The sequence below is a fragment of the Balaenoptera acutorostrata genome, chromosome 3, assembly GCF_949987535.1.
Source record: "Balaenoptera acutorostrata chromosome 3, mBalAcu1.1, whole genome shotgun sequence".
Lineage (NCBI taxonomy): Eukaryota > Metazoa > Chordata > Mammalia > Artiodactyla > Balaenopteridae > Balaenoptera > Balaenoptera acutorostrata.
Window position 1 is genome coordinate 180543253 of NC_080066.1, and position 17335 is coordinate 180560587.

The following is a 17335-nucleotide window of genomic DNA, read 5'->3' on the forward strand; positions in this document are numbered from 1 at the left end:
GCGGCACCGCTAGGCCGCCCTCGGACCCCGGACAGCAACACCTGCGCCACAACGGGGTGGCCCGGAGGCCCCGCCGCGGGAGGAGCCTGCGGACGCCCTGCAGCGTGGAGCGCGCCAGGTGAGCACGCCTGCGCAGTCGGGCCGTAAACAAGCCCGCCCCTTCTCCTCGCCGGCCTCCTCGGGGCCGGCTCGCGGGTGGGAGGGGCCAGGAGGAAGGGGCGGGGGGAGGGCGAGAGCCCAGGACGGCGCCTGCGCGGTGGGCGTGATCCGGGCACTTAGGGCAGGATGAACGCTGCTTTCCAAGATGGCGACGGAGGGAGGAGGGAAGGAGATGAACGAGATTAAGACCCAATTCACCACCCGGGAAGGTCTGTACAAGCTGCTGCCGCACTCGGAGTACAGCCGGCCCAACCGGGTGCCCTTCAACTCGCAGGGATCCAACCCTGTCCGCGTCTCCTTCGTAAACCTCAACGACCAGTCTGGCAACGGCGACCGCCTCTGCTTCAATGTGGGCCGGGAGCTCTACTTCTATATCTACAAGGGGGTCCGCAAGGTACCGACCCGGGCGTCACCGGGGCTCGCCAGCGGCGTGGGCAGAGGCCAGGAGCAGGGCGGTGACAGCGGGGGCCAGGGTGACCGATAGGCTGGCCGTCGCTCTTACTTTTGAGTGGGCCGGTAACTCTACTGGAGTGCTCCTGAGGAAGGGGGATTCGGGAGTGAGGAGGATGGTGGCGGTGGTGTTTCGGGGGGGGGGCGGTGGAACGGGACCGCGGGGTGCGGGGCTCCGGCTGGGAGGCCCCAGAAAGGGCCGGCTGCCGCCCCTGCGGGTCCGTCAGGCTCTGACACGGCCCGGGAGCGGGCCTGCGAGTCCCCGGAAGAGGTGGGGTGGCCGTCTGGTCTGCTGAGGCCGCCTCGCCTTCCAGGAGGGTGGAGAGTCTCGCTCTGGGTTAGAGACCAGGGGCGCGGGGCGGCTTGGGAAGATCTGTAAGGCGGAACCGGGGCTGGGAAGCGGAGGACTTGAGACTAGGTCAGAAAGGACCTGCTCGGCACGAAGGGCTACTCCACCTGCTGCCACACTGACACTTCCTAGGAGCCTCTCCTTCTGGTGTTAACACTTTGTTTCCAAAAACATCCGAGGGAGGACGGCTGTCACTGCCTCCTCGAAGGGAACCTTCTCCTGAGAGAATGTTAAAGAGGGTCCTCCTGTCCCTTATAGGTATGGGAAGGGCTGAGTACTACTACGGTTAAGAGGTCCAGAAGATGTTTCCAGTGGACTGGGCTGGTTCATAGGGGTTGTGTGTGAGCGTGCCCAGATCAGTCTTGTCCAACAAGTCAGACTGTGTCCGAAACAGGGAGGGATATGCCTCAAAAGCTACATCACAAGAACCATTATTCTTGGCGGGCGATTTAACAGTAATGCTGTCAAGCATGTAATCATCCTTTAAAAATATCTCTTAAAAAGAAGCAACTTATTAGAGCTGTTCTTTCATTGGCTACGTAACGTTGTTCTCATTGAGAACTGCTTACTTCTGAGATATGTGGTCTTTGAGTTGACTCTTGGAAGAGTGAGGAAATTACTGCCCTACACAGTACCTGGGCGTGGGAGAAGGTGATAACAGATTAATTTATAAATAGTCAGTTAGTGTGAAAATAAATTGTATATATTGAAGGGTGGACATTTTCCAGGATTTACTATATCCAGAAGCAGTAGGTTTTTGCTTAGTTACAAGAGCTAGGGATGTGATGATGGTATCTAAATGTAACAAGTTGTCTCATTTGTTCGAGGGGAGTCTTTTTGTTAGCGTTTATGATAAGTGTACTACTGTGTTTGAGGTATCTTGTTATAAATTACTGAAAGTAAATCGCTTGACTTTACTTTTTCGGAATTGGAAAAGTGTGAAGTAGTTAGTAGTCTAGGAGCTGAAGTTTTAGTCCTACCCCCAACTTTGTCACTGACTTGTTCCGTGACCTTGTAAGAGTTACTTAACTTCTATCCGCAGCTCTTTAGAAAGAGAATATTGTGGTACACCCGTTGTGATTAATAGCATAATGACTGTAATGAACTTTAAAGCCCCGAAACACTCAGTAGATGTAAAATATAGTTAAAATAGTCATTAAGAGCATCTGTCAAACAGGAGCTGCTATCTTGACATTGATACAAGGACTGAAAGGATCAGCTTTTTCTCTGGTAACAAGTTTAGAATTTTAAGTTATTAAATGGATTTACATAAAAATTTAAAAGTGCATAAAAACTAAATATATTAATGATTACTAGTGTAGATGGTACCTTTTTAAACAAGTTTTCTATTAAAGTATATTATTTCTGAAGCATTCTAGTGGCAAACCTTATCTGGATCTGGTAGCTCTGGTTTGCATCATAAAAACATGTCTCTTGCCTGGAAGTATCATAATAGTGTCCTCTTTTAGTGGGATACTATTGAATGAAGGATAAACTAGGAGAGCTTTTCAAAGCTACAGCAAAAAATTATTTTAAACAAGACAAATCTTAAACATGTAGATTTGCCTTCAGCTGCATAATTTACTTGAGCACATTAACTTTTTTGTAAAGTTTCATTTTCATGTGGTAGTATCTTGTAGATACATTTGCATTATATGGTGGACGTTTCAACTGTCTCCTAGCCACTGTAATTTTTTAAAAAATTCAGTTTCCATGAATGAGTTTGCATTTATTTTTTGTTATTTCTGAATACAAGTGATTGTTTTTGTGACTTTTTTTCTGATTTTAAAACAGAGCAGATACTTTTCCTTAATCGAAAAACCAAATTTTACTTTTTGGGGTTAGGAGTTATAAATCTGTTTTTGACATTTGGTCGTTTTGACTCTTTAAAAATTTTTTTTCTTTGGGGCATATAAAGTTTTACAACAATTAATCAGATTATTTAGAACATTCAGAAGGTTTAAATTGGATGAATACATTCAACTTAAATCTGCATGTGAAATGAGTGGAAACTAGGTCTTTTTATTACTTTATTAAAGTATAGTTGATTTACAATATGATATTCGTTTCAGGTGTACAGCATGATGATTCAGTATTTTTACAGATTATACTCCATTAAATGTATAAGATAATGGCTGTAATTCCCCATTTTATGCAATATATCCTTGTTGCTTATCTATCTTATACATAATAATTCGTATCTCTTAATCCCAGATTTAGGAGGTAGTTTAAAATCTAAGCCAAGGAGTGTAATCTTCGTCCCTTTAAAACACTTACAGGTCAGTTTGTAGAGCAAGAAGGCACCTTCAGTTTATGGAGTCTCACCCTTCAGAGAAAGCCAAGGCTAGAGAGCGTGTGCAAACCTGTGATGCAGTTTCTTTCTCATGGTAAAGAATTCATGGTAAAGAAGCACAACTGAATCTAAAGAACTGTCTTAGTGAGAAGAGACTGATCTAGCTTTTTGGTTACACAGATAACCGAATACTCCAGGCACTTCAGAATTTACCCCAGCGTTTTACCCTGTGTTATCTCATTGAATCTTGCAATCCTGTGAGGTAGATGAAAGCATCTTCTTTTCTTTTTCTTTTTCTTTTTTTTTTGAATTTTTGAATTTTATTTTATTTTTTTATACAGCAGGTTCTTATTAGTTATCCATTTTATACATATTAGTGTATGTATGTCAATCCCACTCTCCCAATTCATCACGCATCTTCTTTTCAAAACTGAAGTTCGGAGTAGGGTTTCTTGTGTGAGGACATCTAGTTTTGTGAATTTGTTTTGCTGAGCTAAAAATAATATGAACATTGATTTAATACGGAGGGTGAACTCAGCATTTCAGCAAAGATTTGAGTGACTACTATGGTAATAATTATACTACGCAAGGGGATGTGGGGTAACCAAAGATGAGTGAGACACTGCCCCGCCTCCCAAAGAACTTTCAGCTACTAGCTTTCAGATCTCTTTATAGCATACTTTGCTTTCCTCTTTTTAAAAAAGGGGTGGTTTTAGGATAAAGATGCCAAAGGTACTGGGCTTATTGTACCAACCCTTTCATTTTATGGAGATCTGTTTTTACATAAATGCAAATGGCCACCATTCAGATCTAAGCTTAAACATCACTTCCTCAGCATGTCCTTTGAATTCGCAGGCTAGATCAGTTTTCCCTGTTACATGTTTTTATAGCATCCTGTACTTTGCCTTTCTAGCACTTTTCTCAATTTGTAATTCTCTGTCTCTTCTGTAAACAAAGCTCCCTTAGAATAGGATGTCTTTTCTGCTTTCTCTGTCTTCCTAGTGCCCAGCACAGCATCCAGCGTAGAGTAGACCCCTACTGTTAATTTGTTGAGTGAATGACTGGATAAAGCGTCTCTGTCCATCTATGTCTTACTTTAAAAAAGATCTTTAGGAGCTAAAAATCTGTTCAGTTTTGGGCCCAAAAGTAACAGGTATTTTTAGTAGCTCACATCTTTTAAAAGACATTTTTATTTAATTTAAAAAAATATTTTTTTTTTTTTGGCTGCGCTGCATGGCTTGTGGGATCTTAGTTCCCCAACCAGGGATTGAACCCAGGCCCCTGGCAGTGAAAGCACAAAGTCCTAACCACTGGACTGCCAGGGAATTCCCAAAAGACATTTAAAATTATTGGTAACAAATTTAGCTTCTTATAACTGGGAAATTATGTAGCAAGAGACAGTGAAGTAGTGGAAAGTAGACAAATGGTGCGGATTACTTTTGATCTACTTCTATCAAACCATGTTACCTACCAGATCGATGTACTATCAAACAACTTTTCAAATTAAAAAAAATTGTTTTATTGAAGTATAGTTGATTTATAATGCATTAGTTTCTGGTGTACAGCAAAGTAATTCAGTTACACGTATATATACGTATCCTTTTCATGTTCTTTCCCATTATGGTTTATTACAGGATACTGAATATGGTTCCTTGTGCTATACAGTAGGACCTTGTTGTTTATCTATTGTATATATAGTAGTTTGTACCTGCTAATCCCAAACTCCTAACTTAACCCTCCATGACCCCACCTTTTTTTTAATTGAATCAAGCAACTTTTTAAAGCTATACTCAGAATTACTTAACATTCAAATCAAAGAGCTTTTACTTTTTTCCCCCCATCTTAACATTCTAGGCCACAAATGTTCTGTACAAATGTCCAGAGATTGAAGCAATTCCTACAATAGATGAAAGGTAGAATTGGATGGTGTCCAAGGCCTTTTCAACTCTTAAGGTTGTATAATTCTGTGCTCAATAATTTTTAAATGAAAATTCATCTTTGTACTGGGGAGATGTCTTCATGTCTTGGATTCTTTGCCTGCTTCTCTGAATGGGAATTGGGAAGAGTGAGGTGTGTTGTGAAAGCAAGTTGAACACATAGTGACTCTAGGTCTTTATGCTAGAAAAAGCGTGGGTACTCACCAGGCTGAGATGAAACTGGAGCCAGAAGTTCAGTTAAGAATAACAGCTAAAGGGCCTTCCCTGGCGGTCCAGTGGAAGCAGACTCCGCGCTTCCACTGCAGGGGGTGCGGGTTCAATCCCTGGTCCAGGAACTAAGATCCCATGTGCCGCAAGATGCGGCCAAGAAGTAAATAAAAAAAAATTAAAAAAAGAAATAGCAGCTAGAATATTTTTAGAGCTGGAGTTATCCAGGAGGGTAATGGGTTGACTTGAGAGAGAATGAGCATTCCATACAGGAAATATTCTGTCTCTTTATCAAAGACTGCAGGACTACCTGTTGGTGACTGAGGGATTCATGCTTTGTGTGGGAGGGGGAACTAGATGCCTTTTAAAGGTTTTTATCCACAGACTAGTTTTAGATACTGGATTGCTCCAGAGAGGATCATGTTCGCACCCTTTTCCCCATTTGTTATTTTCACATCTCTCTGCTCTCCATTTATTATTTAGAAAAAGGCTTAAAAGTCTAGAATTTTTTATATCAAATTTACTTTAAGAAATTTTGTACTTAATTTAGTAGGGCATTTGTGGAATTGGATGGGAATCTGTTTTGTTTTGTTTTTGTTTTTCCCCATTAAAGGCCACTTAATGACTTCTGAAGTATTGATATAAAGATTTAGTTATTTGACTATAGCATCTTCTATACTGAGGGAAAAGCATGTTAATTTATCCCTTAAAGCAGGCTTGAGAAACTTTCATATGATACCTTGGTTCTCTTGACCTTGAAGAGGAGGGTGGTGATGAGATTTTGAGAGACTCCATGGGTGGATGTAAGCAATGGTAAGAAGCTCCCAGAGTGTGTCAGTGAGATCCATGAGCTAGTCATGAGTGTCATTCTTTCAGCAAATATTTGTGGGGCACACCTACCAGATATGAGGTACTAGATATGTTTTAGATGCTGGGTATAGACAAGGTCTTGCCCTCAAGCGACTTGTCACCTATATTTACTAACATTGAGTTAATCATCTAGTGCCTTTATTTGTTTATTGTGCTCTAGAAAACTTGAGCAAGAATCAAAACATAGTTAGTGGATTTTGTCACTGACTAGTTTGGCTATATGCCTAAAGAACCTTATTTTAAAAATAAATGTAGGGCTTCCCTGGTGGTGCAGTGGTTAAGAATCTGCCTCCCAATGCAGGGGACACGGGTTCAAGCCCTGGTCCGGGAAGATCCCACATGCTGCGGAGCAACTAAGCCCTTGTGCCACAGCTACTGAGCCTGCGCTCTAGAGCCCGCGAGCCACAACTGCTGAGCCCGTGTGCCACAACTACTGAAGCCCGCGTGCCTAGAACCCATGCTCCGCAACAAGAGAAGCCCATGCACTGCAATGAAGAGTAGCCCCCACTCGCTGCAACTAGGGAAAGCCCGTGAGCAGCAACGAAGACCCAGTGTGGCCAAAAATATATAAATAAAATAAATAAATTAAAAAAAATTTTTTTTAATAAAAATAAATGTAAAGATTTTTGTAGTCTGATATTTGATGTCTTAGAGAACAGTTTTATTTATATTTCAGCTAGGTTACTTTGTGCGGAAATAGGAAATGTCCTATTTGTTTATTTAGGAATAGATATCAAAAATAGAAATAAATTGGCAGACATTCTCAGTTTTAATTTTCAGGACATTAATAATTCAGAATATCAATGACAAGTTATCCTCTGAACATTTGGCATCTATTTTTCATAATAGAGTGCAAGATGCATATTGCTTTGAAAAAAGTAATCCTCATTCATCAAGTGTTTATTGCTGAATTGTTACATACAAGTTACTACTGTCTGCTATGGGTGATGTGAGGGTAAATTAAGACACTCCCTGTCTGTAAGGAGCTTGTATTTTTGTCTTGATAATTGTAAAGTAGAAGGTGTGTGCTCAGCGCGTGGCATAAGCAGTATAGGCATCAGGTGGAATTAAGGAGTAAAGGTGAAATGAAGAGGTATTTCTCTGCCTAGTGGAAGAATTTTGGGTTGGATTTCAAATAGATGATTTTTCCCGAAATGTTGTGTACAGATCACATTTTTGTAAATTTCAAAATGGGTAGCCTTGTATTTCTTTTTTTTTTTAATGTAGATTTATTTATTTATTTATTTATTTATTTTTGGCTGTGTTGGGTCTTTGTTGCTGCACGCGGGCTTTCTCTAGTTGCAGCGAGCGGGGGCTGCTCTTCGTTGCGGTGTGCGGGCTTCTCACTGCGGTGGCCTCTCTTGTTGCGCAGCACGGGCTCTAGGCACGCGGGTTTCAATAGTTGCAGCACGTGGGCTCAGTAGTTGTGGGTCACGGGCTCTAGAGCTCAGGCTAAGTAGTTGTGGCACACGGGCTTAGTTGCTCCACAGCATGTGGGATCTTCCTGGACCAGGGCTCGAACCCGTGTCCCCTGCATTGGCAGGTGGATTCTTAACCACTGCACCACCAGGGAAGTCCTATTTTATGTATAGTAGTGTGTATATGTCAGTCCCAATCTTCCAATTTATCCCTCCCCCCCCCACTCTTTTAGCATTTTTCTCAACTTCACAGCTTCTCTTCCAATTGGTAATTTGTAAACTGAGTAATGTTTTGCATTGTCAATTCTATTTTGTAATATGGAATTTTTAAAAGTAGGGTACTTTGTACTAAAAACAGGCCAAGTCAGTCTGTGCTACATTTTATCTTGTTTTGTAGCAGTAGGAAAATGTACTTGAAACTGTAGATTTTATGAGAAAGAAGCAAGAACCATTCACGAGGAAGGAATTTTTAAGGTTTTTGTATTTTAAAGTAAGAGTAGGAATATTTTAATGTATTTTCAAGTAACCACATTGTAGGTTATCCCTGTGACCTTAAGCTGTTTCTCCTTTGGTTGGTTCACAGCCGGCTCACTGTTGGGCTGTGTGTGTTTTTGTTTTCCTGCTACAGCAAAACTGGTACAGGTGCTCATTCTCTGCTTACTTTAAGCTTTGTTTCAGAGGCTCTGACATGTCTTAATGCTTCATTTAATAGATATTTGAGTGGTTTTATGTGAAAAGCAGTATACTAGACTATGGGAAATCAAAGAAGTATAAGACATTATCCCTGACCTTAAGAGGATTATCTTCTAACCAAGGAGACAAGATATCCACACACTCATTTATTCTATCAAGATTCGAGTGCCTGCTCTATATTGTTGTTGAGACAGAATCTCTGCCATCAAGGAGTTCACAGTCCAGTAGAATAATAAATGGCTTGTCCATCCACCTAACATTTATTGGACCTATAGGCCCAAAGACAAATAAGACAGTCCCTGGCCTAAGGTGACTACAATCTAGTGGTAAGATGGATGAGTAAATAGTGGTGAGATGTACGGTGTCTGCTATTTTAGACAGTATTCACTTCTTAGGGCTTTTTTTTTTTGCCACACCATGCGGCTTGTGGGATCTTAGTTCCCTGACCAGGGATTGAACCCGGGCCCTCCACAGTGAGAGCACCGAGTCCTAACCACTGGACCGCCGGGGAATTCCCTAGGACTTCTTAATCTGATTGGAATTTAGGAGGTATGTCAACCTAGATGGAAAGAAATATTTTACATCCTTATTTTTAACTGAACTTCTAACTGAATTTTAACATGTTCTTCAATTATGAATATAGGCAACAAATCACAGTAGTAACAGACCTGTGACTTTATTACCAGTGAAAATCACAGATGTTTGCATATCACATTATGGTTGTTGCAGACATATCAAATATCATTTGTACTCATCACTGCTTTGAAATTACAGTAGTTAGTGGATCTGCTGCTAGAGCCTGTTATTCAATGTGAAATAAACTTTAAAAAATCCTGAATTTGTTTAATGTAGTACAACTGTATTTTAATATAATTGATCTCCTTTGTAATCTTTTGTATTTAAAAACATTATTTTGAGGAGTCCATGCACAGAAAGTTTCAGCACCCTGATTAGATGTCTTGGCTTACCTTCTTTAGTGTCATGTGTGTGATGGAATGCGAGGAGGGTAGCTGGTTTCTTCTGTCAGGTGAAACTTTTAGCTCCGTGGAGAGGTCTTTGTGGTGCTTGTGGTGGTGTAATATTTTCCAAAGCAGTTGAATATGTAGAATTCTGAGTTGGTTGTGCCATGTGCTTCCTTTCGTTTTCCTCCTCATCATTCTTTGCCCTTGCTGTGCTACATAGAGGGAGAAATACAAGAACTACTCTACCAGATTGACTCTGTGTTCCTTTTGGTTCAGATGATTGATTACATTGTAATGTTTGTTTGTCTCAAATGCAGTGGGAACTTAGGTTTTAACAAGGTGACATTTGAACTGAATTCTTATGGGTGGGTGCACTGAGGGGGAGAGGATTGTGAACCAGGGAACTAGAAGCCCAAGGCCTAAGGCTGTGGCATTTGATGGCTCCTCCTGAAAGTCGTGAGCCGCTCTGTGAGGATTGAAGCTTGTGCAAGTCTTGGGAGGATAAGATTATCTTCCTTAGTGGTGATCATTTAACTGTTGGCTATATCCTAGCTTCTAAAACTTTCAGTATGATTTTTTTAAAGATATATTTTTTTTAAATTTTATTTATTTATTTATTTACTTATGGCTGTGTTGGGTCTTCGTTTCTGTGCGAGGGCTTTCTCCAGTTGCGGCAAGCAGGGGCCACTCTTCATCGCGGTGCGCGGGCCTCTCACTATCGCGGCCTCTCTTGTTGCGGAGCACAGGCTCCAGACGCGCAAGCTCAGTAATTGTGGCTCACGGGCCTAGTTGCTCCGTGGCATGTGGGATCTTCCCGGACCAGGGCTCGAACCCGTGTCCCCTGCATTGACAGGCAGATTCTCAACCACTGCGCCACCAGGGAAGCCCCTTAAAGATATTTTTTAATGTATTTTCTTTCTTTTGGTACTACTTCTGAGGTGATGTACTATGTTAGTGTATTATCCTCCTTCAAGATTCCTAGTGTATTATCCTCTTTCAGGACTCAAGCTATCAGATTGTGTCACCACCACCTGTCATTGGACCCTCATCACTTTCCTTCAGTCCTCCTGCCACCCACTGCCCTCTCCAGCACACTGCTGTCTTAAATGCTGTGGCTAATCGCTTTAACTTCCTTTGCACACACTCTCTGTTCTAGCCCTGACTGAATCAAATTTTACAGCAATCATGTTGTTATTCCCTCCATCTTAAGAAAGAAGGGGAGAACCCTTTTCTGGCCCCCACCCACTCCCTACAGGTCCTTTGCCTGGGGCAGCTACTGCCTCATTTCTCAGCAGCTGCTTAGAGCAAAGCTCCTCTAGTTGTCTGGACCCTTCGAAGTGTGGTCCTCAGACAAGCACCATCAGCGTCGTCACCTGGGAGCTTGTTGGAAGTTCAGAATTGGGCACCACTCCAGACTTACTGAATCCAAATCCACCTTCTAGGAGGGTCCCCAGCTGACTCATGTGCTCACTAAAGTTGGAGAGGCGGTGGTCTTTACAGCTTTCTCTCTTTTACCGCCTCTTCAGACTTAATCCAGTCAAATTATTGTAACTTCCTGCCCTCTATTGTAAGTGTCCAATTCATTTTTTTTTTTTAGTAAATTTACCGAGTCGTGCAACTGTTACTGTAATCCAGTTTTAGTACGTGAGAGATCTTTTTAGAGTTTAATTTTGTGTAAGTTTCAGTTACGCTGGATGCATGAGTTCTAGAGATCTGCGGTATAGCATAGTGCCTGTAGTTGGCAGTACAGTATGTGTACGTCAAAATGTGTTAAGAGGGTAGATCTCATATTAAGTGTTCTTACTGCAAAAAACAAAGACAAAAATGAAGGGACACAAGGGAACTTTGAGAGGTGTTAGGTATGTCTGTTACCTCGATTGTGGTCATGGTGTCATGGGTGCTTGCATATGTGTCCAGGCTCATCACATCGTACACATTTAACATGTGCAGTTCTTTGTATATCATTATACCTTTATAAAGCTGTCAAAAATGCATTTTTGTGTGTTTTAATTATGTAAAACATTTATGTGGCTCTAACATCGGAACTATAAAACAAGGTAATATTCAGAGACCTCTAGTTTCCGTTTCTGTCCGACCCCTCACTCAGTTCCCTTCCTCTCCCTATAGTCATTTTATTTGTTTCTGACTCATCCTTCTCTTATTGTAAGAATAAGATGATATTTGAGCAGAGATTTGAAGGAATTGAAGGAGCATACTGTGTATGGTATTTTGCATCTTGTTTTCTTCTGCTTAATGGTATATACTGAAGATCTTTCCATATTAGTAAATAGAGAGCTTCTTCCCTCTTTCTTATAATTGCTTTATACTCCATGCTGTGGATGTACCATAATTTATTTAACCAGATGACTCTCGACTGTTAATATTTTTTAAATTACAAATAATGCCGCAGTGAATAACTTTGCGTATATATTATTTTGCACAGCGGCAGGTATATCTGTAGTACATATTTCCAGAGGAGATACTGCTGAGTCAAAGGGTAAATGCATATATGTTTTCAATAGATGTCATCAAACTGCCCTCCACAGGGAGGGGTTGTATTAATTTGTGTTGCATCACAGCCACCGCCTCACCAACAGTGTGTCACCAACTTTTGCATTTGATCTGATAGGTGAGAAATTAGTGTAAGTTTGTTTTTTCCTTGTACCAAGTGAGGTTGCGCATCTTTCTATATATTAAGAGTGAAATGTATTTCTTTTTCTATGAATCGTTTCGTATCCCTTACCTATTTTTCTGTTGGGTTTTTGGACATCTTGGGTGGCTTTTTTTGTTTTTAAGGAGCTCTTTATACATTAGGGAGATGAGTCCTTTGTGGTAATGAATTAACAGATTTTTTTTCTTCTCAGTTTGTCCCCTGTCTTGTAACTTTGCTTAGGGGTGTGCATGTGTATGTGTGTTTGTGCTTGCTTGTTTTTGCTATGAAGAAGTTTCATATTTTTATAGTTAAGTTTATAAATTTGTAAATTTCCTTTTATAATTTTTTTATAATTTTGAGCCACAGTTTTATTATTTAGGTGTTAACCAGTTGCCCTTCTCCAAGGTTTAAATAAGAGGGGAAAGATTTACATTTTAAAATTTAGGCTTAACAAAGACTTTTCTGGAAGCAAGAGAAGAACATTAGAATGTGCCGTACAGCAGCTGAGGGACAGCGATTTGCTAGTGGTTTGGGGATTTAGCATACCTTGAATATATTATAATGTTAGGTATGTTTTGGTTTGCAAGTAACAGGAAACCCAACTCAAACAAGTTTAAACTTTATAGGGGATGCGTTGGCTTATGATATTGAAAATTCCGGAGGTAAGGTGGGCTTCAGATGTGGATTGATTGGGACACCAGCTCTGTTTTGCTGAGAGTCTCCAGGTTTTGCTTTCTACTGTGTATCAACCTGTCTTCGATGGCAGAATGGTGCTGGGGTGCTAGGCTTCACATTTCTGTGCCACGTGGACCACATTGAGAGCCAGTACCCAGGATGAGAATGAACAGTTCTTCTAATCACTTTCTCAGAAGAATAAAGAAGATTGTTTCATAGAAGCCCCCAGCAAACCTCCTTTGACTCATTGCCCCAAACTAGATTACCAGCCCATTCTTGTGGCCAAGGAAATTTGCAGTGTTTGACCGGGAGTCTTGACTAACCCACACCTTTAGCATGGGGATTGGACTATCTGATATCCTGATTGCTCTGGAGCTCATGCTGGAGCTGCAGTGTGGGTAGATACCAGACAGGAGAGTAGATCTGTAGATCAGTACTGGGTGGGCAACCAAGAGATGCAAACTACACTGAAGGTCTTACACTGCGTTAGGTATTGGGGACCCAGACATAGTCGACACAGCTCTTTCCGCAAGAGGAGAGCTCATGGTGAGATGAATCAGTAAAGCAAGGAATACAGCACACTGCAGTTGCACGCTGAGCACAGCTTGGGCTGCGTGGTGCTTCTGCGTGCTTTAGAAACCTCTCTTTCCCTTGCTCTTGCTGTTGGACTATTATGAATGTCCTCCCACCTTTTCACAGTGTTGGAATTTTTTGTTTGAATCTTTGTCTCCTCCACAAAACAGTGAATCTTGAGGGCAGAAATCATCTTATTCATCTTATATCCATTGCAGTGCCTGTACATAGTAGGCATATTGTGTTTGATTTTAAATGAATGAGTTGGTTGAACTTAGAGTCCCCTAAGGACTTACTGGAGTAAATTCAGTAATCTCTCAAAATCCCTGTCACAAGACAAACATGGTTAGTGTTTGTTACTAAAGCTCACAGAGCTAGGCTTGCCAGCCCCTTTTCACTGGTTGAGAGGCTCTTAGAAATTAGTCACAGCCTGGAATCTTGTGCTGTTAGAGTGCTTCTGGGCTAACCCGGGAGGCAGCTTCGTCCGGTGTCTTGATTCCCCGGTGCCAGCTTTGTTCAGAAGCGACATCTTCCTTATCCTGGTGTCCTGGAAGAAAGCGCTCAAACTTTCCCTTCCAGTCCCTTCTTACTTCCCACTTAATTCTAGGAATTGTACAACTCCTTACATTTTTTTCCCCCTCTGGATTTTGGAATAGGTGTATATGTAGCTAGCAAGACTGAGGGCGATATTAGCTCAGCTAGTTAAAAATGGGTGGTTGTTATGCTCAGAACTTCCCTTGGTGTGACCGCAGTTTGCAGTCCCAGAGAGCTCAGAGGGTGGGGTGCGGGCTGAGCTGGAACGGCTCCGCCAAGTCCTGACTGCCGCGCTGCACGGTGAGCAGCGCTAGACTAGGCGTAGGTCCATTTGCCACCGCTCCTGGTGCCCCTGTGCAGCCTCTGCCCTTAGACTCATGCCGCCTTCCTCTTCCTTCCTCATGGCCATGAGCCGACTTCCTAGCCGCCTCTGCTCATTGAACACCTTGGTACCTGCCTCACAGCCTTCCTTTCCGCTCCAGTTCCTGCCTCCATCCTGGGTGGTTTCCTATCCACTGCATAACCCATCAAACACCTTGGCACCTCGATTTCTCGTCTTCCATGTCCACCCCCGGTGACCTCCTGTAGTCCACCTCTGGCGCTCTCTTCTCTAGTGACACTCTGGGTCTTGTCATCAGCTGAAACGGCTTCAGCTCCACGATTACTAATTCAGATGGCAGCAGTTGTCCCCCCACTCCAGTGTGTCCCTGGCTCCCACTGCTCTAATTTCTTCAGGATACAGGTCACTCAGCGTCAGGCTGCCAGATCCATTGGACACCATGCAGCCCGCAGCTTCCTTGACCTCTCAGCAGCATTTGACACAGCTGATCATCTTCTCTTTATTGAAACCCTCCTTGTCCTGACACTTTCACCTTGACGTCCTTTCTCCTTCTCTGGTCCGCGTGCCTCTGGCCACCCTCTACTTCACCTTCGTCCGTTCCTTCTGCGCTACCTAGTCTTTAACTGGATTTCCCTGTGGCTCAGTCCTATTCCCTTTTCTTTTCTTACTCCCATTATATGGAGTACAGATACTCCTCTGTATCTGTATCTTTTGTACCTAAAATTGTTTGTTCGTGCCTTTTCTCACCGCCCCAAAGGAAAAAGTATTTATTGCAACAAATTAATCCAGTGGGTATTCCCCTGAAAGCACACATCCGTTTGTTAGGGCAATTAAAGCTCACACTGCATGCGCTCCAGCAAAGCTCCGTCTCTGTTACTGTCAGCTCTAGAGCTTCCTTCTTGATAGTGACTTTTGCCAGTTCCTTCTTCTGCTCCTGTTGTCTTTTGCTTTCTGGACCATCTGTCTGCCATCATGTATGTGGCCATCTCTGGGTTGGAACTGTGGCCCCCTCTGCAGAGGGACCTGCTGTGGAGTCACTGGGACACTCAGGTTTCTGCCATTCTTAGGCAGCTACTGGCCTCAGTCACCAGCTTGAGCTTCACCCCTCATTCATATTTTAATTTTTTCTTGAGCAGACTTGTAAGGTTTGTCAATTAAAATTTTGTTTCACAGAATCAGCTGTTTCTTTGTTTTCTGTTTTGTAATATCTGTTATCTTTACTTCCTTTGTTTTCTTTAGATTTACTCTATTCTTTTTCTAGCTTTCTGAATTGAAAACATAGGTTGTTAGCCTTTCTTGCTTTTTAATGATGTGCTCAAAGCTGTAGAAATCCCTCTTACGTATTGCCTTAACAGTCACCCGTATGTTACACATGTGGTAATATCATTGTCATTAAGATCTAAATATTTTGTAATTTCCATTTTATTTTCCTCTTTAACCCTGAATTTTTGAACAAGCATTTTTTTTGTTTCTATTCATGGTGTTTAGTTTTGTTATTGATTAACTTATTCACATGGTATGGTCATAGAATATGTTTTTTTGATACCAGTTACTTGAAACATAATGATCTTTTTCCTTGTAACCTAGTTAAAATGTTCCATGTGTTTTTTTAAAAATTATTTATTTATTATTTATTTATTTTTTGAGTCACACTTTCATTTATTTATTTATTTTAATTAATTAATTAATTTTTGGCCACATTGGGTCTTCATTGCTGAGTGCGGGCTTTCTCTAGGTGCTGCGAGTAGGGGGCTACTCTTCACTGAGTGCGCGGGCTTCTCATTGCGGTGGCTTCTCTTGTTGCGGAGCACGGGCTCTAGGCGCACGGGCTTCAGTAGCTGTGGCATGCAGGCTCAGTAGTTGTGGCACGCAGGCTTACTAGTTGTGGTGCACGGGCTTAGTTGCTCCGTGGTATGTGGAATCTTCCTGGGCCAGGGCTCGAACCGGTGTTCCCTGTATTGGCAGGCAGATTCTTAACCAGTGCGCCACCAGGGAAGTCCTATTTATTTATTTTTTGGCCGCGTGGCATGTGGGATCTTAGTTCCCCGACCAGGGATCAAATCTGTGCTCCCTGCATGGGAAGAGCGCAGTCTTAACCACTGGACAGCCAGGGAAGTCCCTGTTCCATGTTGTTATTATTTTTTAAAATATTTATTTATTTATTTGGCTGCACCAGGTCTTTAGTTGAGGCACGGGAGATCTTCATTGCGGCTCGTGGGATTTTTTTTTTTAATTTTTTTAAAATTAATTAATTAATTAATTATTTTTTTAGTTGCATTGGGTCTTTGCTGCTGCGCGTGGACTTTTCTGCTTGCGGTGAGCGGGGGCTACTCTTTGTTGTGGTGCGCAGGGTTCTCATTGCAGTGGCTTCTCTTGTTGCAGAGCACGGCCTCTAGGTGCTCAGGCTCAGTAGTTGTGGCACGTGGGCTCGGTAGTTGTGGCTCGTGGGCTCCAGAGCGCAGGCTCAGTAGTTGTGGCACACGGGCTTCATTGCTCCATGGCATGTGGGATCTTCCCGGACCAGGGCTCGAACCCATGTCCCCTGCATTGGCAGGCGGATTCTTAACCACTGCGCCACCAGGGAAGCCCTGTTGATGGTATTTATAACCCATTTTAGAGTAGCTGAGCTTTGTATGAAGGTGTGACTTTTTTTTTTTAAATGAACCTATTAGATCATTGTAAAAAGTTGCTTGGGCTAAATACTTTGGAGTCACCTGTGACTTCTTTCTTTTTCTTAGTCTACTTGCAACTGTTCAGTGAAGCCTGTTGGCGCTGCCTTAAATTATATCCAGTACCTGGTCACTTCCCACCTCCACCCCACCGCCTTGCTAGTTTGAGGAAGCACCGTCTCTCACTTGGATTGTTACAGTGAGCTCCATGGGCTCCCTGCGTCTACCCTCGCCTCTTCCGGTTTCTTCTCCTGATGGCAGCCAGAGGGATCTTTTAAACAACACAGGTCACAACACGTTTCTCCACTGTTTAAAAATTTCTAGGGACTTCCCTGGTGGCGCAGTGGTTAAGACTCCGCACTCCCAATGCAGGGGACACGGGTTCAGTCCTTGGCCAGGGAGCTAGATCCCACATGCATGCCACAACTAAGAGTTTGCATGCCACAACTAAGGAGCCCACGTGCCACAACTGAAGGAGTCCGCCTGCTGCAACTAAGACCCGGTGCAACCAAATAAATATTTTTTAAAAAATTTCTAATGCTTTTCCATATCA

The 17335-nt window shown here is 42.5% G+C and overlaps 1 protein-coding gene across 15 annotated transcripts in view; it reads left to right on the forward strand.

The window, feature by feature from the left end:
• The first annotated feature begins 266 nt into the window (after positions 1-266).
• WDR20 (WD repeat domain 20) overlaps positions 267-17335 on the forward strand; it is a 62301-nt gene continuing 45232 nt past the window's right edge. For 10 of the 15 annotated variants that reach the window (XM_057543599.1, XM_057543597.1, XM_057543598.1 and 7 more), the window contains exon 1: positions 281-553. In XM_057543599.1, coding sequence (XP_057399582.1) covers positions 305-553 — 249 coding nt within the window. In that variant the 5' untranslated portion in view covers positions 281-304. Of the gene's footprint in view, positions 554-6566; positions 6817-17335 lie in introns of those variants that run through there. The other 5 variants (XM_057543589.1, XM_057543590.1, XM_057543595.1 and 2 more) reach the window with 4 other exon arrangements.